The 20,167-nt window shown below is 38.7% G+C and overlaps 1 protein-coding gene across 1 annotated transcript in view; it reads right to left on the bottom strand.

Moving 5' to 3' along the window:
- Window positions 1-20,167, bottom strand: part of DENND4A (DENN domain containing 4A) — a 48,403-nt gene that overhangs the window by 25,220 nt on the left and 3,016 nt on the right. Inside the window, exons 2-9 of the mRNA XM_058811762.1 lie at window positions 14,820-14,905; window positions 9,956-10,288; window positions 9,145-9,394; window positions 8,029-8,098; window positions 6,299-6,468; window positions 5,379-5,617; window positions 3,442-3,508; window positions 327-385 (exon numbers count right to left, since the gene is read on the bottom strand). Of these exons, the coding sequence (XP_058667745.1) occupies window positions 327-385; window positions 3,442-3,508; window positions 5,379-5,617; window positions 6,299-6,468; window positions 8,029-8,098; window positions 9,145-9,394; window positions 9,956-10,263 (1,163 nt within the window). The 5' untranslated portion in view covers window positions 10,264-10,288; window positions 14,820-14,905. The remainder of the gene's footprint in view (window positions 1-326; window positions 386-3,441; window positions 3,509-5,378; window positions 5,618-6,298; window positions 6,469-8,028; window positions 8,099-9,144; window positions 9,395-9,955; window positions 10,289-14,819; window positions 14,906-20,167) is intronic.

A 20,167-nucleotide genomic window follows, 5' to 3' on the forward strand; every position in this document is an offset into this window, starting at 1 on the left:
ACAGTAACAGAATTCCTTCAACTCCCATCCAAAACAAAACTGAACTATCTTGGGAGCCCAGGGATGAACTCCTAAAAAGGGGATCTAACAATATATATTCTTCCTCAAGAACCACTAAAATTATTTTAAACCCCGCCAGATACATTAATAATTGTGTATCCTTGTCAGGGTGCAGGTCTAATCACATGAATAAACTTCAGATCCACCAGCTTCCAAAGGCACCAGACAAGCTGAGTTAATTTACACAACTGCAACTCAAAATAGCAAATCTTTTCTGTAACACAAATCAGAATACCTCTGAGAATTAACAAGATACTGCTACTTGCCTTAGTGGGAGTGGTGATGATACAGGCTGGCTAAGAATCAAGTTATCGTGTGGAGATAGCTGGGAAAAGATTTTAAAATACATTATTTCTATTCTGAACTTTGGAAATATTTATCAGAAATAACACAACTATAACAAAGAACACTAAAATAATCCAAATTAAGCCGAATTTTGTATACCCCAGTTGTGTATCACTCTAAGAAGTGCTGTGCAATGATATGCATCAGGATCTTTTAGTAAAAACTGGGCAAAGCATGATCTTCCTTTCTTGGCCAGGACTGAATACATTGCATATTCATAAAGAAGACTTTAAACTAGCTAATGCTGCAAAAATTTGAATATATTAACTGCTGAAAAATGAAGCCTTCTGTACTTTAAGGGCTGTGAGAACCCATATTTCATATACAATTTTCAGGAGCTGGGGGGAATTCTTTCTGGATTTAGGGGTAAAGATAGGGATAAAAATTCATAAAGGGGAGAGATGGCAGCTCATAATGTAAAGCTATATTTTCTTCAGAAGGCATATGAGAGAGAATTAAGCTCTCGGCTGGTAGAAACTGCTCAGCTCTGATAGAATCTTTAAAATGTGCATTAGTTGATGCAAGAAGATTTTACTAAATCACATTTCTTTCTTACAGTGACATGGCATCAAGCAAATCATTCACATATTCAGCATGAATAGGAAGAATCAGGTAAGTACAAAAATAGCAATAGACAATTTATCAAAGCCCAGCTGATGTTTCCAGTCATAGTAAATCCAGAGTAACAAGATACCAGCTGGATTAATCCTCCTGCATTTTCTGTTGTTTAAAAGCAGTAATAACTCAGCCATAGTAAGTTGTACAACTGAGCTGCAAGTGCAGACCACTTTTAGTAACATTTCAGGTCTGAATGTGTTTCACCTTAGACCCACTGCAGGTGACCAGGTAATAGAAGCCAGGAGACAAGACTGATGACTTAGAAGCTCAAAGTCACCTAATGCTGTGCCTGGAGAGTCACCAAACACAGGGAATTAATAAGGAGAGTCTGCAATATTGTTTCCCTGCACCTCTCACATCCCACTTCCCTGACAAATGTGGATGGCCACACCACAGGCTGGATTTGTCAAGTAAGTCACCCTGGGAGCACCAGCACCATTAGCTTGTGCAGTGGCAGAATTCAGAGGACTCATTTTTCCAGCCTGAGGCAAACCTTCATAAACCACTCTCTGAAAGGAAGCATCAGCCTGACATTCTCTGACTTCTGTGCTCCAACAAAAGCACATAAACACAATGAAGCATCTATTCAAGGGGCACATCTCCCTCAGGCAGGAGGGGCAATTATTACCCCCCTTCCCCAGGGGGAGAAACATTTTTCCATGTGCTCTTGAAGTCTGCAGGTTGTGACACATTAGCACAGCAACCTCTGTGCAATGAGGGGATGCAGCACAGAGTCCAGCAGATCTCAGGTCAGAAGGAAAGATCTTGGGTCAGAAGGAACCCATCAAGACTGGCAGCTGGAAGCTGGCAAATAGGAACATTCTGGAGTGTTTTACTAATGGCTATAATTTCTTTGAGATTTAGAAGTTTAATTGCTTAGCAAAAGCCTACCACATTTTCCATTAACAGGCTTCAGAGAGAAATGGACTCCTGAAAGCTTGCCATTTTCAATGCAGGCATTTCCCACACTAATTCTGAGGAGATGTCTAAGGCACAATCACCTGTGATTTTATTCAGTGCAGTTTCTAAAACAACTTAAGTCCCTGGAAGCAGCTGGAAGGAAGAATTTATTCACAGATCTCAATTACCACTGCCTACTGTCAAAGCAGTGTTTTCTCCATCTGTACTATCAGCTCCTAAGGCTGTACTAATTTAATGCACATAACATTTTGAAAATAAGGTATAACAGACATAATTTTCACATCACTTATAACTAGATCTTCAGACTTCGTTCCAGGATATAAACCCATATATACTTTGACTAAATTCCCTTAAACTTCAGACAAAAAAATTAAAAAGTTTTTCTCTAAACGCAATTAATCTCTGTAAATAGGTGTTTAGTATTTCCTAGCACAAACATTTTATTGAATATGAATAAAAAAAACCCAAATCTAAAACAAGAAGTAAAAATGCTTGGTTTTGAATTGAACCTTAAAATCATAAGAAAAGGGTGAGAAGTGCCCAATACAGTTTCAGTATAAATGCTCTCTAATCCCTTTCCAGTAAGAGTAATAAATATCACCCCTTTAGAATACACTAAAGAGGATCTTCAATATTCAGTACGTGCTATAAAGACATAACCCAGGATTGTATTTGCTCTGAAAGACTTCACTACCATATGGGCTACACAATTAAGGCTCAGAACTGCACAGGGCTCTCTATATTTCATGCTATACAAGTAATAACAGAGAATAGCATCATTTTGTAACTATTTAATCAAAACCACAATTGGTAGAATACTATGACTGCAACAGAGCTCTTTTCTCGGCAATAAATTTTTTAACACCTCTCTTATTTTGCCTCTTTAGGAGGAAATATAGAGATTTAATAACACTTGAGAAGTCCTTGAGACCGGGATTTTTTCTCTCCTACCAGCAGTGACAGGGCTGAGATTTCAAAGAGCAGGTAGCAATTCCTGTGATTATTTCCCTCCCACAGAGCCCTGCAGGGAGGACAGAGCAAGGGCCAGGTTTGATAAAGGGGCTGTTACTGGGTGTGGCTCTGGCAGAGCACAAAGCCCTTGGGGAGAGGGGCAATCATGGATGCACATTTCACATCTGGTTCATTCACATTTTAGTGTTATTTATTTATTTTACACTCAGCCTTCATACAGTAGCAAGAAGAAAACAGTTTTAAAGCTATTGCAAAAGTCAGACCAGATGCTGACTTGGAGTAGTCTTTCATTAATTTCCATATACTCTGAAAAAAAATTAAAGTTCTGAGCTCACTAAACAGCTTCTTATTATAAATCACTGAAGTCATTAACTAAACTGGAAACAGAAGTCTCACATTATGTATATGAATTTAGGAAAAAGAAATCCTGAACAAAAATAATTTGGGCGCAAAAATTACATTTTCCATTTATTAACCTGCTTTATCTTCACCTTAGACACAGTTATTAAAGAAAATTACACTTACCTGAACTAGAATTCTTGGCCTCTGAGGGGATGGAAAAGGTACTTTATGCATGAAATGGGAAATGTGTCTACAGGAAAAGAAAAATACTGATTTAGTAGAAATTAAGCTTAAACTACTTCACCTCAAGACAAAATTTTTGACAGTAAGAGAAATTATTATATAAAAATGACACATACTCAGAAACCAGAGCAAAAATTCCAGCACCTAAACCCTAATGGAATATTTTGACCTTGCAAACCTATTTTTCTACTGGTCACAAGAAAATGGGAGGGCAGATTCTCTCTCAGAATACAAACTCTGTTTGTGAAACTGACAAAGTACAAGGTTTTTTTTATTAGTAGAAATATTGATATTTGAACATCACGGCCCCATTTTAAAATCCTACTTCTGACAGAGTTTGAAATAGCACTAAACCTCAGAGACTAGAACTGGTTACTTGCAAAAAAATATTCATGGCTGAATATCAAGGAGAATCATTAAGCTCATCCATTTTCTTCAGCTATAAATACAAAATGTTACATAAAATTGCTGATGAAAAAGCTTTAAAATTCTTACACATACTACAAATACAGAAAAATGTTTTTAGAATTTGACAAAGTTCTCAGTTTCACGAATTGATTAAACTTACACAAGTTCTAGAAGTGTAATTCTACACAAGAGACACTTCCACATTAAAAGAAGCTACATGGGGTAAAAACCCATGAGAAACAGGTATTCCATCCTAAATTTCACCTTATAGCACACATTTTACCAGGATTTCTACAAATGTTACCAGTAGTATGACACAGGCAACTACATTTGGAAGAAATTCAGACAAATGCAGAAATAAGCATTGATTTGGGTTTTATTTTATTAGCAGTGTATGAAGATGGTGGCCAAAGTATGGAACATGCCACACAACAAGGGAAAGCTGCTCTTGGCAGCAGCTGGGCTGACTGGAAATGTTCAGGCACAAACAAACCTTCATCATCATTAAAACAGCCAAAGGAAGTAGGCTGGATACTACATTAGCATCCTATGTTTAAATTACCCACAGCAAACTGATCAGTTTACAAATCAGAGAAATTCAAATAAACCCATAAAATCCAAATTGATAAAGGACTTCTCATACCTACTTATTTTATTCATTCTCAAAAGTTAAAACATCAAACTCCTGAGCTTAAAAACAAAACAAATATATATATATACACACACACACATATGTTTTTATCATTGGAAGTTTACTCCACCAGAACTTTCAAACAAGTTCAGTGATGGGAACTGTAATAATGAAGGGGATAAGCAATCACAAGAAATACTTAATCCACATAGTCAAAGTCTCCTGAAAGTTAATATTTAAATTGAAGCAGAAAAAAACTGATGTGTAATAAAATAGAAAAGTAAATAGTGTATTTGAAATCTGCTGCATTAAAAGATTAGATTATCCTAGAAATGTTACATGGCATTACATATCAATTGCAAGTATTGACCATTTCTTGGTGTAAGGATTTCCTCTGCATTTTATAATGTGAAATCCTTTATGTGAGAAAGAAATTAAGTTTATTTATCACAAATACAAGATATTCAATCTGCTTTATCATCTCTCGTTACACTACAAATAGGCATTTGAAAATTGCAAATCTACTCACTTAATTTTCCTAACCTGATGTGTGCAAGATTAAGAAAGGATTTATAATCTTGCTCTTTGTAATCACTATGGCTAAAGGGTGCAAAGCTAATTAAAAGAGCTTTCAGAGACCTTTGCAGGCACTTAAATCACAAATAAAAATCTAGACTTTTTCAGAAAGTAGGTAAAGATATGTTAATCAAAGGAGAAAAGTGCAGCCATTACATTTAATGTTTGAGTACAGTAAAAAGGATATTACAGGAAATTTAGAACAAAAAACCCACCCTCCTTTCAACTGCAATTACTGTTATGAATTTTGGAAATTACTTACTTCTCAATGGGGAGGACATGTGGCCCAGAAATGGAGTAACGATACAGAAAGGTGAGAAACTTCTTGAAAGCATCAAAGAAAGGCCAGTGAGAGAGCAGGCAGATGCATTTATTTGTCTGCACTGTTCTGCACGTGTCTTTGCCCTCGACAGCAGCTGCTAATCCCAGCTGAGATTTTTGTTTTTCTGTGAGGTTCTCTTCAGGATACAGTTCATAAAACTGAATAGCAGCACCATATACCTGCAAACACACATCGTGGATGTGAAGTCAGTAATTCTGCCTCGATCCTCAAAGCAATCTAAGAAACCCCAAACACACAGAAAATCCAGTCTGCATTACTGTTTGAAAAGATACATCAATGCAAAAGATGGCAATCTTTTGAAGCAACCCATTCTGGAATATTCTAATGGCTGTGAAAATCCAGACTGCCTATTATTTAATTAAAACACTTAATATCATATGAGAAAGAGAAATTTACAAAACAATTTATTTGAGAGAAACATAATGATTATAAAGAGTACAACTGCAGTCAACTGCTCCTCCAATTGCCTTTAAAGCTATTTTAAGAATCCTTTACACACAACTCAAAGCCATACCCCCTGACATCCAATTTACTTTTCAGAACAAGTATGTACATGCAAGGTCGTTTCCATGCTTGCAATAAAAACAGCATTACTTGCATGTATATGCAATGCAATTTTACAGCTCTCCAGTTTCACAGGCTAACAGGAATGCAGAGGAGCTCAGGTTTATGATCAACTGAACTACTGCAAGTCACTCTTCAAAGCAGCCTTGGAATCAAGCCAAAGAGAACAGATTCAAGCTCCTCTATGAAAACATTCATTATCATCATCCTGAACAGATAAACAACTGAGCTTTTCAATTAAATTAATAACTTTTTTTTTCAAGGTTTCAAAATACCTTTTCTGCAGAAGCTCCAGTTAGTACAAATGTAGAAAAAACTGGGAGAGGGTATTTACTGTTAGATGGCCAACATTCAATCGTTGCACCCATAGGGAGACAAAAAAGAGGCACAGATTCTGGTAATGGGAATGATTCATAATCTTCTTCAGGATATCTGCATATTAAACCTATAAATAGAATGAGCAAAGAAGCAGTTATAGAAAAGCCAGCAGAAACAGGTTTGCAATAGCTCATTCCATAAAATAATTGCCAGAAAATTCATATATGAGCACACAGTAACTTCAGAAGATGAGCGAAGGTGTAAATAATTAGGCACAGGGAATAGCTGGAAGGGTCAGATGCCCCCATAACCTAAGGAAAATCACCTGACTAAAGCATTACACTGAAATCCTGCTTTCCATTCTAGAAACTATTCATAACTGATTTATCTTTTCCTGTTTTCAGGCTGTGTGTATCTCACCTGTTATTATATAATAGTTCACATTCATCGTGAGTATGAGCAAAGATTTAAAATCTAGTTTAAAAAAAGGTAATGTGAATACTTGAGGAAAAAGACTGATGTTTTCAACTCTAACACCAATTAATTCTGGCCAACAAACATTCCCTGAACAATGTATGTTTGCTATTAGATGGTTTTTTAATACCAAAAGAATCAAGTCAATTAAGCTGATCCACCTCAGCTGAGGACTCAGCTCTTGTGCTGCCAGGCCACTGTGTTTAGCTTATTTAAACACAGCTGTAAAACAAGAAGATCTGAAGCAGAGGCTTTTAGCACACAGGTCCTCAGTTACAAGGGAGGCTGTAGCAATCCATCCTGTCTGACTGCCAGCCCAGGGGACGCCCACTGAGAATGGATACTGCATCAAAGGATTTAGGATTTCTCTGTTAGACAGCACAATCTCTATACACTATTCTAACAGAAATGGAATATTAATAAGCAATAAAAATTTGTAACCAAAAAGGGCAGTGGATCCTTTCACGGCAAGAATCAAAATCTTGTGCAAGCCATCACTAGATGTGAGGCCTTTTAAAATTTTGATTTGTTTACAAATGTACTGTCCACCCTTTAGTACATCCTGAACTGCTGTTTACAGAGAGCAGCCTCTAGAAGGGATGTAAGTGGATTAAAGCTTCAGTGTGAATCATGCTCATGACTTGTGTGCCAAACAAAATCAGGGTTTAAAAAAAACCCAACAACAAATGCAAAGCTAACACGTTTCACCAGTCATACCAAATCCAATTCTGTCTTATAAATAAAACAATAAAATAAAGATGATACACGATCCAAAAATACTCAAAGAGCTCAGTGCCAATGATGCTCGAGGCAGTGTGGAAGTCTGCAGGATTCTTCAAAATGTTTCTTAAAAAAAGTAATCATGAAAATGCATCAAATAATTTCTGTGATATTTTCTTCTGCTTATACACACATGTCCTTAAGAGACAGCTACTAGTAACACATACAGAGATGGGAGACACCCAGGTTTGTAGAACCCTATCAAAACACACATGAGCTTCCGAATTAAACACAAATTTTAAAACAGCATGGTCATGATACCCAGTTCTAAAGCCTCTTTTCTGACATGATTTTAAAAGAATTCTTTAGGGAAAGATTCCTTTTTGAATAATGGCTAGATAGTGTCAATTCTTTAGTACAAAATGTATTACATTACAAATGAGCCTGGACATTCTGAATTGAAGATAAAAAAGGCTACACAGTAGTTACATACCAGCTTTATATGATATGGTGTTGGTTTTTGCCACAGACTTTTTATAACATAAATAGACGGCTGAGCCCCACTGTAAAATAAAAGAAGTTACTGGATTAAGTGATGGAGTATAACAAATAACAGTATATACAGAGTATAACTGACTATAACTAATAATAATGTTGATAATTATAAATATTTAAATTCTCAATTTCTGGACATGAAAATAAGGAATAAGGAAAGCCATAAGGAAAGAATAAGAAAAGAGCAGCACCCATAGGGGGAACACAGAGCTTTTACAGAAGGGAGAAAGGTGTAACAACTTCCAAAAGACAGCACTCCCATAACCCAGTCAACCCAGATATGGCAACTATCAGAACTGTAAAATCCACTAGCTAATGCCTACAGGCATTTATTTAAAAGCAAACACAAATCAATTCCCATGATCTTGATCTTTTTTACATGATCCCACTTGCAGAGCAGTCAGCATCCTTCTCAGCACACCAATTTCTGAGGACCCTGCAAGAGCCAGCACATGGAGCTGCAGATTTAACCAGAAAACACCTAAATATTCAGTTCTGCAATTCAAAGTTGTATGAAACCTCAGTATTTTGGCAGGTCAGGCTTTGGAACCATATTAAACATTTAAATGTGCTTATAGTCAACAGCTTCCAACATCACTCACTACAACTTTCTTTAAATAAGAAGTCTGTGAAACTACTGAGGAGAAAAACATTTATAAAATAGCATTGGAGGTAAAGGGAGGAGTTGGAAAACAAAACAGAAGCTGGTTGCTAGATATGGAATTCCCACCAGAACAGTAAAAGCAGTGTCAGAAACAGCCACATCTGTAAAACCTCCAGTTACACACAGCTACACAACAGGTTCTAAAGGACCAATCGAAAGATGCTGGAGTCAGCATTAAAAAAATCCAAACATTTGCTCTAAGGCTTCCAGAAACACTTTGTTCCAAGTAGGAACAAAGGAATGCAATCCTCCAACTCTTCCAATATTTGATTTATCTCTGGAGACCTCTTATGACAATTTTTCACAGGTACTCCAAGAGCTGCCACAAGTACTCCAACAAGGTCACATCAGTGAGTACCAAGTGTTCAAAGCCCAGCTTTTGAATCCTACCATGCTGTTGTTCAGATTCTTGTCCACCTTGCAGAAGGTGTGTGGAGGAGTCTCTCCCTTGCTGGGGATGATGATGCAGATGTCTGTGACAGCCAGGGAGTTCTGGGTCATGTTCTCAGCAGCCCTGCGGTAGGTGATGTACACGCGCTGGGACGAGGCGCTGCCGCTGATGTTGGCCGGCCGCCCATACGGGGTGCTCTGAATGATTTCACAGCCTTGCTTGACCCTTTCTTTGCCATCATATAAAACCCTAGGTAAAAGGGGAAGGAGAAAAGTCACATTTTAAAAACACTTCGAGTTTTAATCACAGCTCTTGTCTCATTGCTGAGCAAAACATTTTTACTGACAAGTTTAGGTCACATTATCTCCAACTGTATTCTAACAGAAAAGCTTCATTATGAAACTATACTGATTTTCCTCATGTATAATTGCTTTTACATTTTGTTTACTGCAAAATAGTGTTATTTTCACTTCTACTAAAGATTCATTGCCTGATCCTAAGACTGTCATATAACTTATCTCTTTCCAATCTGTGTTAAATAGGTTAAGCACCTTATCCGAATCCAAACATTAAAAATTATAAATGGCTTTGAAAACTCCAGAATGGGAAGGATTAAATTTGTCATTAAAACCCACTCAGCATGCATTTTCCCTTCCATACTGGGTTACAGTATTCTCAAGTCAACAAATACCTTCCTGTTTAGAGTTTTCCCTTGTATTTAACAAGTATGGCATTTCCGTAAGGCTGCCTTATCTGCTCCTTAGTCAAATAAAAGTGAAAAGCACCCAGTGGAGCAGGGAAAGCACTCACCCCAAATCAGTGAGTGGAGGCTTATCCCTGCCTCGGCGATAGCAAAGGTATATCTGGGGTCCTACGAGGCTGCCATTATTGAGATCTGCAGACAGGCCTGAGGGAGTGACCTCTATGCATTTATAGCCCTGAGGAACCTCCTCCCCCAGGGATTTATTGAGGACTGTCACGTCTGTGATGGGCTCTTTTGGCTTGGCGATTTTATGGCAGGCATCATTGAAGTGGATCTCCTCCTCCAGGGGCTTTGAGATATCCGTCAGTCCTGCGACCACAAAGTAATCAGCAACTCGGGCCCCTTTGTCTTCCATCTTCCATCACAAGGTGTTGCAGCTTCTAAGAAAGAAATACAGGTCAGAAATGATGAAGTTATGGCTACTTTTAAAACCAGAAATCATAGCTTGCAAATAAAGAAAATGCTTTCTGCTCTCGCGTGAACATTGAGAAATAGGCTAAAAATGTTTTTCCAAGACACCCATGTGCACTGGAATTCTGCTAGAGTAGCTTCAGGAAGTTTACTGTCATCAAGTTCCAGACTTTTAAAACCAGACAAGCTATTTAAGACTCCCTTTTGTTGAATTAATTTTGTTTGGGTGCAGAATTTTATTGCAAGAGAAACTATTACCACACAGGAGTTTCAAGAGCTTGCTGACATTCTGAAACTGAACAATCAGAATTTGAAACAGTTTGAATGGTTGACAGAAGACTTCAGTTTTCATGTAACTTTTATTCCCATTGCTTTATCTCCCTTTATTCTTTCCTCTAGGTAGCAAGTATTAAGACTTATCAAACTTCATGCCATCATGACTCTTGGCTTTGACCAGGATTTTTGCTCAAACATAATAAATTCAGACATTTCTTACTGGTAATTTGGAAAATTATGTCCCAATTTGATAATGTGTATTTAATCAAATTGTTCCAAGCTGGCCTCAGATTTCCAGCACCAGCCCCTGCTCAAGCAGGAGGAATATCAGGCTGTGCCTGGTCACCCCTACCAACCTCATCCACCAGCACAAGAGAGGCAATTCCCTCTTCCTGCTCTCATTTTGTAGGTTGGTTGTGTTTTGCTGGACTGGCTTGAGAAGCTTCTAACATAGCAAGGAAATGGGCACAGGTTTTTATTTTATGCTTATTTACATTGTTCTAGAAAATGCCAAAAAGAACCGCCAAATTTCCTTTTCTTTTTCTATATGGCTAATAAGCACTATGGGACACTTTAACAAACATGATTACTGGCAAGCAATCACCAATATATAGGAAAGCAACAGTCTGATAATAACTTCAACTTGTGTTTGAAGAGAGAAGGCAGTTACAAAACTGAGTTTAGCTTAACCTACATCCAGTTATTTCAAACACATCTGGAATATGTTACTCAGCATATATATGAAAGTAATAGCTACAAATTCAAACTCCTCCCTGAGTGATATATTCAAGACACACAAACTCAACCTCTGCATATGCTGCCTATTATCTCTCTGTCCATCTGGCTCCAGCAAACCCAGGCAGGCTGGGAACAAACGCATGCAGAGAAGGAGATGTTTAACAAAGCATCCTTAAGCTCTGGCATAAGACCAAGCACTGACATCTTTCAGCTAATATGACAGAAGTTCTAGGTATTTTGTGACATTAACAGTGCTCTGTGAAACTACACTATCGCTATTGTAACATTGAGGTTTTTTCCTTTTCTTACCAGCACCGTTTCACAGAACTACACTGATTTCTAGAGTGATTCAGTATGCCTTTTAGAATGAAATTATGTGTAATTTTTGATTACTAAACACTTTAGTAATCAGAAATTATACAAATGATGGCTGTTAAAATTGCAAGCAGGACCTATAACTCCAGTGTATTAACAGCCCTACTCTAGTTTAATCACTACAAATTATTAAACTCCAGTTTAGCATTACAAATAAACAGAATCATATGTGTATGTACATATATATAAAAACATATTGAAGAATCATACCTTTACACTATTTAAACCTCACCATTATTCCATATAAAGTTTATACCAAAAGTCCTAAATTCAAACATTCCTTTATTCCCAAAAGCACTTTCAAGAAAAACTGGGACAAGCTCTCCTCATTTAGAGATAGTTAAAATTAGAATCCCCTACATACAAACACCTGCTATCACATAAATTTGCTTCCTAAGGTTATAGCACGTAATACACAAGTCAGCAAGACTTTCATAATTTAATGCAGATTTTACAGAACTGAGGGGAAAAAAGGGCCTGGCTGATGATGAATTATCCCTTCATATTTACCCATCCCTGCAAGTGTCCAAGGCCAGGGTAGACAGGGCTTGGAGCAGCCTGGGATAGTGGATGGTGCCACTGCCTATGGCAGGGGGGGAATGAGATAATCTTCAAGGTCCCTTCCAACCTAAACCATTCAGGGATTCTACAATGGTTTTATTATTTTTGTTTTTAATACAAAGGCATACAGCTAAAAATGGGATAAAAAAGAAAAGTTTGAGTGGTATTTTAGTCTAAGGCTGACTTAGACATTACTAGAGCTACTGCGATACTCAAATTTTCAATATTGGGTACTGGCAGAGCAGATCTATACAAACTCTATGCTATAGACCCTAGAAAGAAGGTATAAACTGTGAGCTAACTCAGTGACAAATAATCCTTCTGTGAAGAGCACTTCACATAAACTGATGGAGAATTTCTGTAGAAACTCCTACCATGAAGCCACTCCACAGTGATTTTACTTGTGTATCTTACTCGGTGATTGGTGGTTGTGCCTTGCTGGTGTGAATCTCGGGACAGCACCTGAGATAACCCTGGGATGGGGACAGGCATCAGTCCAAGGAGAGAGATTTCTTTCCTTGGTTTACAGCTGCTCTGTGGCTCTATCAGCTAGAAAACCCAGGAGCTCTCTCCTCTGCAAGGGTTTCAACACAGCCTGGCCATGCGGTCTCCACTCCACCCCTTGGGTTGTGTTGCGTGGGAGGTCAGGAATGCTGCTCATGTTCCATCAGGGAGAAACTGATTTTTCCCTACAACTTCCATATTGTAATCTTTTTACCCTCACTCATCTCCCTATAACATCTCACCACATTGCAAGTCATCTTTGAGGGCAAAAACACTCCCAAACCAAACAAACATGAAAAACACAGCAGAAAAAGTCACACTGCACAAGAAGGTTGCTTGAGACAACTAGTTCCAGGTGAAATTCAACTTAGGAGTGCCACACTGAGAAGCTTCCATAGCTTCTCTACATTTCAGTAACCTGGGGACAAAAGGCTGCACACTGAAGGCAATGCCATGGGATCATAACCATAATCTCTTACAAAAGTCCCTGGAAATTAATGCAATATATGGTCTTTGAGCCACTTCACGATAATGATTTTTAATGGATGTCATATAATACGACTGTAAATTAAACACCATAAAGACATGTGTAAAAAAATTATTAAACACACACACTCTAGATCATGACTATATAGATGAGAGAGCTTTTTGTAACTTCTAAAAATGAAGGATCAGGAGAAACAATCAGATAATCTCTCAGATCCACAAACTATTAGCTTGATTACTTTGCTGAAAGACAAAGAGTAAACACATCTTTACTGTTTATTCAATGTAATTTTCTAACATCCTATTTTTTCATAAACATTCAGGAAATACTAACTGAGGATTTTTGCTGCTTGTCACCACTGTTGTAATTCATTCAGTGTCCAAGCCTTTTGAACAGATCACATTCCTCATTGAAATACTATAAGAGGAAAGCACACATCAGCTTTTTCCCATCACATGACCAGAACTGATGTGGATGAGCCATATATTCCATCTGTGCAGCAGGAACAGGCACGATGCCTCACCAAGTACAGTGTACTACACATGCACTACAACATTTGCAAGGAAAAATGTACTGATCTAATCCCTACAACCTGCTCCTCCCCACAGAATTCTGCAGAGATAACTTAGAACTGCCTGCAGACCAGAAGAATTGCTCCAGCCACACCAGTTTCTTGCCAGGAGCCAACTTCCCCAGGCAGCAGTAAGGACCCTCTGACTCCCTTAAAAGAGTTTCTGCCAGTCCACCTCTGGCAGACAAATACAACAACTGCTTTGTAATCTTTTCATCTGCCTTGCTGTCATTCTCATTCCTTCCTGCATGTTCCTTTGAGAATATTAAATTGCTTATTAATTTGAGTTCCTTATTAGATCCCTTTGCTGTCTAAACCAGGTGATATTTCACTTTGTAATCCTGACTCCAAAGAGGTTCCATGTGTAAGCAAGCAATGAATGTCTCCTAGAGTGCACTGGAAATCAGTGCAGGGCAATCTTCTTTAAAACAGTTCAACGCTGGTGATTTATTTTTTTTAAATATTTATTATACAATAACACTCGAAGAACTTACTTCCTTTGAAGGAACATGAAGAGCAGATGAACAGAGACACAAATCGGAGGCTAATTATTAAAAATTGCCAGTAAAGTTCTAACAGCCCCCAGCATCTCATCTCATCTGTGCATTGCTGCACTAGGCTGTTGAAGTAACCAGCCCAGAGAGATGTGTCAGCTGGGCAGGCAGGAGCAAAGTGAAGTTAACTGCATCAGTCAGTCCTGCTCTGGCTACTCAGAACCACTTCTCAGACATAACACCACACAAATCACATGGGAGTTCAACGTCTCAAGACATGGGAGTAACTGCAGTTACACAACAAAAACACTTCACCCCAGCTCTGTACTGCCAAAATTGCCTGGCAAAATTGTCAGACAAGCCTTTTTCCCCCCTCAATATTTTCTTCACAGCAAGCAAACGATCCTGGGTACAAAGCAGCAGCCCTCTAATTTCACAGGAATTCCCAAGGCAGAACACAAGCCTTTTGCCCACTCTACCAATGTGTTCCCTACCTTTTCATCAGGGCATTGCTTCTACACTTTTCCTCTCTTGCTGTCAGCCAGGCTTTAACATAGACTTCTTGTTAAAGTTTCATTCCCTATAGAAACAGTAAAAATAAGAATCAAACAATGAACACATTTGTTGAAACTTACTTTCTGCACACTTCACTGCACCAGTCACATGAAATGAACACTGTGGGTTGCTGTAGGACTCCTGGCTAAGATAAGGTTACGTATCACTTCACTAAAAAAGTAAATTAAACCAGACTTTAAAGCCAAGAAACAAAATATCAAGTTTTATGCTGGGTTGATATTTTAAGAATGCAAACAACACTTAATGCTTTAAATCAAAATTAATCAAAGAAGAGATGAGCCAGCCACTTCAAATTACTTCACCTCTTCCATTATTTTCTGACAATCAATACCTTCTGTGTCCATTCCTAGGTGTTAGCCAGCTATCAAAGTGCTCTCTCAGCCCAAGAACCTTTCAAAATCTACTTCAAACCATTTTTCTTTGCAAGATTCGGATATTTAGGCAGATCCTTTTTACTCCACAATCAGCATCTGTCAGCGAGTCACCTTACCCCAATTCCTCTAGCAGTGGGTGATACAGTCTTCTTGCCCTTTACTGCCACAATTCAGAATTTTTCTTCAGATGTGGTGAACACCACCATGGCCACTCTTAAACACGGGTATCACCACAGACAGCTTGAACTTGTGTTTTACACTGAGGAACTTGCAAGCCCAGTGCTACCTTGAGCATTCTGAAGCAGCAGTTTTGCTGCTTCAAAGTCCACAGGACTGAGGACAGCACCTCACTGGAGGCACTGAGGGCTCCCAGAACAAGTCATTAGCACCAGCAAGGCTGTAGTCAAAAGTGAACTTTCTTTAAAGGAAGCTTCTATTCCCCCAAGACTTGTAGAACACCCTCAGAAGAGAATGGTGAGAAGACTGCAGCAAACAAAGTGTAACATAAGAGAGGCTGGGAACAAACACATCTCAGGAGGGTTGATACAAACCATGAAAGATTTGCTTCCATTCCTGAAGTGGAAAAATCTGGGGAATTAGATTATCAGAATTGTATTTTTGGGATCACAAAGTTCAAGGTTCTGTTTGTAACACCAATCTACAAGGCCACTTCTTCAAGATCTCACAGGAACAATCAGCACTGTTAGTTCACTGCTCTGACAGCCCAGAGTGAATCCAGCCCCAGTGACTTCAAACCCACACAGCACCATGGACCTGCCCCACTTACAGCCAGGTACTTTCCAGTATCTGACTTTGAACATTTCCACTCAAGACTACAAAGAGAGAATGCAGGAGTAGCACAACATGATTTTCTCCAACTATACAATCATTAATATCAAGCTTCCAGGAGTGCCAGAAATTAGAAGTTTTGGGATCACCTGCAGACCTCAAGCACAGCTGAAAAAAGTCCAAGAAGCAGGCAGCATTAACACATGATTAATTTCCCCACGGACACTTCAAATGCTTCTTTTCTAGTCAGCTCTCTGGAAAACCAGTGAGGAGACTTAAATGAAAGCAAAAAAATATAGATTAGGCATCACAAGGAACACAGCCAGAACTGCTGCCAGTGTACTTGCAGGTCTATTTTCTATTACTTGCAGAACTTATTTACAACTAGTTTCTTGTCCTCTACATATCAAATAAAGGATCTACTTCTTCAAGAAACAAGAATGCAAAGGACTTACATCATTACCCAAATACAAACAGAACTTCTCACAGCATTTTCATTTTTAGTAGGACAATGTCTGTACTTCTTCTTCCCATTTCCTACTACAGTTCCACAAAAAACAGCAACAGAGAAAACAGGGCTAAAGTGATAAATGGCATTACTTTTTAGACCCTACTGCACACATCTGCACTCAGGGATGTTAGACAATACAGTAATTCTCAGAGCGCCACCAGCCTCCACTAAACTCCCTTTGACTGCATCAATTTTTATTCGAAAAGAAGAAAATCGACAATAACCCAAGAGAAAACCTAAGATTTTTCTGCCCTGCATCACTGGACTGGAAATGCTACCAAGTGTTCTGCAGGCCCATTCACAATCATCTGCACCAAGTCATGGTTTACATCTCTGATCCAACAGCTGAGGGGATAATCAAGAGAGCTCAGAAAACTTGGCAACAAAGGATCTCTAAGAGGTGCGGGGAAACAGCAAAGTGCTGGATAAAAGCACAGGGACAAAACAAAAGACCATGAATTCGGGAGAAGAAAACAGGAACGGAGCCAAGAACTGAGGGACAAGCAGACTTGCTCAGCAGTGCTGAGGAATAAAGAAAGATTAGGCCTAAATTCAGAGGCTAATCTAGATTCAGGAGGATGAATCTAAGTGAACAGGAACTGGACACCTACAGCACCAAAGCTCACAGGAGGAAGCACAGTGAGTGCCAGGGAGAAGGCAGGAAGGAACAGACTTCACCCTGAGGGTGAGATCTGGCATGTCCCACATCTCCTACACATTTCTCCCTCACTCACCAAACACTGCTTGTTTGTTTTTCAGTGCTGTTTGTAGTCTCAATCAAATCAAATCAAAGCATTTACTAAGAGGGTCTAACAATCATTTCAGTTGTGCCACAGAAAAATCCTGTGAAATTCAATCCTGCCTACAAAAATTCAGGAAAGAGATGTTCCAGTATCCCACAAGATTCATGACAGAGACAAATCTCAGTAGGGCCAGTTTGAAAACTCCCACTTTTCTTTCTAGATTACAGTATTTATGGCCAAAAGGCACCACCAAAGAATGGAAAGGATTTCTGAAATACAACTGTGTTTGTAGGGAGGGATGCAGAAAACAAATTGTAGAAAATCAGGGGGAGGACAGCCAAAATAAGCACTATAAAATGTAAATATTACTTCATCCAAAGCAGAGTTCAGCAGAGCAGCTTGTTCATGTTTTTGTATAACTATTTACTATACAACAACTTTATAAAAGAAGTTCCCCAAACAAAATGTTTTATTTTTCTTGACACAGTAGATAAAGGCAAATGAGAATAGAAAGTCTTCCAATATTGAGCTTCAAACCCAAAACCTGACACTGAAAATGTCAAACCCCATCAACCAAGAGTGACAGAAGTGACCTGCTTTCACCCTGCCGCATTTGGACACACATGCCGACCTCAGTTTTGTTTTGAAACCATTCTCCATCCAAATTAAATTTTGAATTCATGATGTGATAGAAGAAAAGACAGGTGGGGATTGTTTCTAACACTTTTTGCAACACTTAAAAACAACTTAGAGACTTAGAACATTTTTTGTGATTTTTTTTTCCTTTGGCCAGCAAAAATGTTCTGTAACATGAGAAAATGGGACCCAACCACACTGCAAATTATAGGCAGGGACAGCCATGGACAGACTGCAACTGCTGCCTGCAGCTCATCTGGAGCCCCCTGGAAAGGTTTAATGGAGGGATAACACTCACTAAAACCTCTCTCACCAGCAAAGCTCTACATCCACTTACCAAAATGTTCAGCATCTATTCCACAGAAAATAAGTGTGCAAGTACCACTACCAGCTCAGCTGCAAATACATCAATCAATTACCACCTATTGCCAGCTAAGCAATAAAAAACAACACTAGAATCTCCTCCAGAAAATCACCATAAATTAGCTGAGGAGCAATGACATGCCAAGGTAAGTACTGCTGATCCTGATCTTGAAGTTAGGAATTTTGAGAATAACTCCTTAGGCCCACAGGTTTCTTCTGAAGCTCAAGCCAAAGCCAAAATTCAAGAGTCCAGCCCACAAAACCCTTCTCTGTGTTTGCATAAAGCTTGCACACAAGGTGGAGGCCATCTCTTGGGACTTTATTTATTTACATACATGTACTTACACATCACACTTATTGCCTGCTCACTTTCATTTCAGATGGCCAAACTGAAATAACTTTATTAATTAGTAATAATGATTTCCCTGACCCAGATTTTTAAAATTCAAGATTTATGGTAAATATTAAACAGGGAGGCTATAACTGGCTAACTTCTAACATGCTCCTTATTCTTCTCATCCCATTTTTAGACCACAGTTCCTCCTCCTTTCACTCCCCTGCCATTATTACTTAGTTCACTCTGTATCAGCCTCCACAGTAACCATTATCTAATATACTCATTAGACACATGGACATTTTTCATAAATGTATTAGATAATGCAATATATTTTACATCTAATATATTGAAAAGGTAAAAATACAACATTTAAAATAGTCAAGCCAGCCAACACTTTCTGAAGTCTTTCATTTCCACTTCTCAATTTCCTCCTGGTACTGTTTCTGAGCTCTTTAGGGAACTACCAGTGACTAGTTCTGCATCACACACTGCTACTGAAATGAGTGTTATAGATCAAACCTCTGGGCATCACTGCCCTGCATGGTTTAATTTTGACTCTGGAGTCTGTGGGAGCACTTAATAAGCATCAGCAGCCTATTTCCAGAGCAGCCACAGACCAAACTTTCAAACCAGGCACAGACTAAACCTGAACTGAAGGACAGCAGAAAACATCCAAGGAATATTATGCCATACAGCAAAGAGCCTCATTAATTTCAAGTAATTAATTGGTCAGTAGCAGTGCTAGAAACAGCTGATTTTTAACAACAGTTGAACAGTAGTGATGCCTTCACAGCTTACACATATTCATCCCCTACCTGTTGGCTGTCATCAATTAAAATAAGGCATAGCTGGCCTTAGCTTCCACAGGGTTTGCTGCTCTTAGTGTGCCAAAAACTTGTGTCACAATTTGTGTCTGCAGTAGCAGATATTATTGCCATACAGAACTGATGTATAAGTGAGGAGACCAAGGGCATTTTCTGGGCTCTTGTCACCACCCAGTGCAGCTACAGCAGAAGGACAAGGGACAGGTAAGCTGAGCCCTGCACCCCTGCATGAGGGCAAGCTCAACCTCAACTTTCTTCAAGGGTCCTACATTTTTACAGGTTTGGTTTTGGAGGGGGACTGCAAAGTGGGGAGGGAACAGCCTGATTTGGATTTTGGGCTTTTTTTTGTTTGGATTTGTTATGAGTCAGCTTAACAAAAGTTTGAAGTTTGAATACATCCCAGAGAAACTGATTAAAACACTGCAACAAGCAAGATAAACATACTGGAAACACACCAATCATCACAAATTGCATCATGCTTTGTCAAGGCAGTCATAAAGAAATTATTTTAGTGTCTTTTTTTTTTTGCTCCTTTCATTATTAGTATCATTCAGTATTACGGTTCTTTCCAGGAAACTTCAGAAAAAATACCTCAGTTTTACAGCAACACGTGTATCAAAACCTTTACCACTAGAACCCTGTCACACAGCAACATAGCTGGAAACCACCAAACATAAATTTGAACTACA

Source organism: Ammospiza caudacuta, chromosome 10, assembly GCF_027887145.1.
Source record: "Ammospiza caudacuta isolate bAmmCau1 chromosome 10, bAmmCau1.pri, whole genome shotgun sequence".
NCBI lineage: Eukaryota > Metazoa > Chordata > Aves > Passeriformes > Passerellidae > Ammospiza > Ammospiza caudacuta.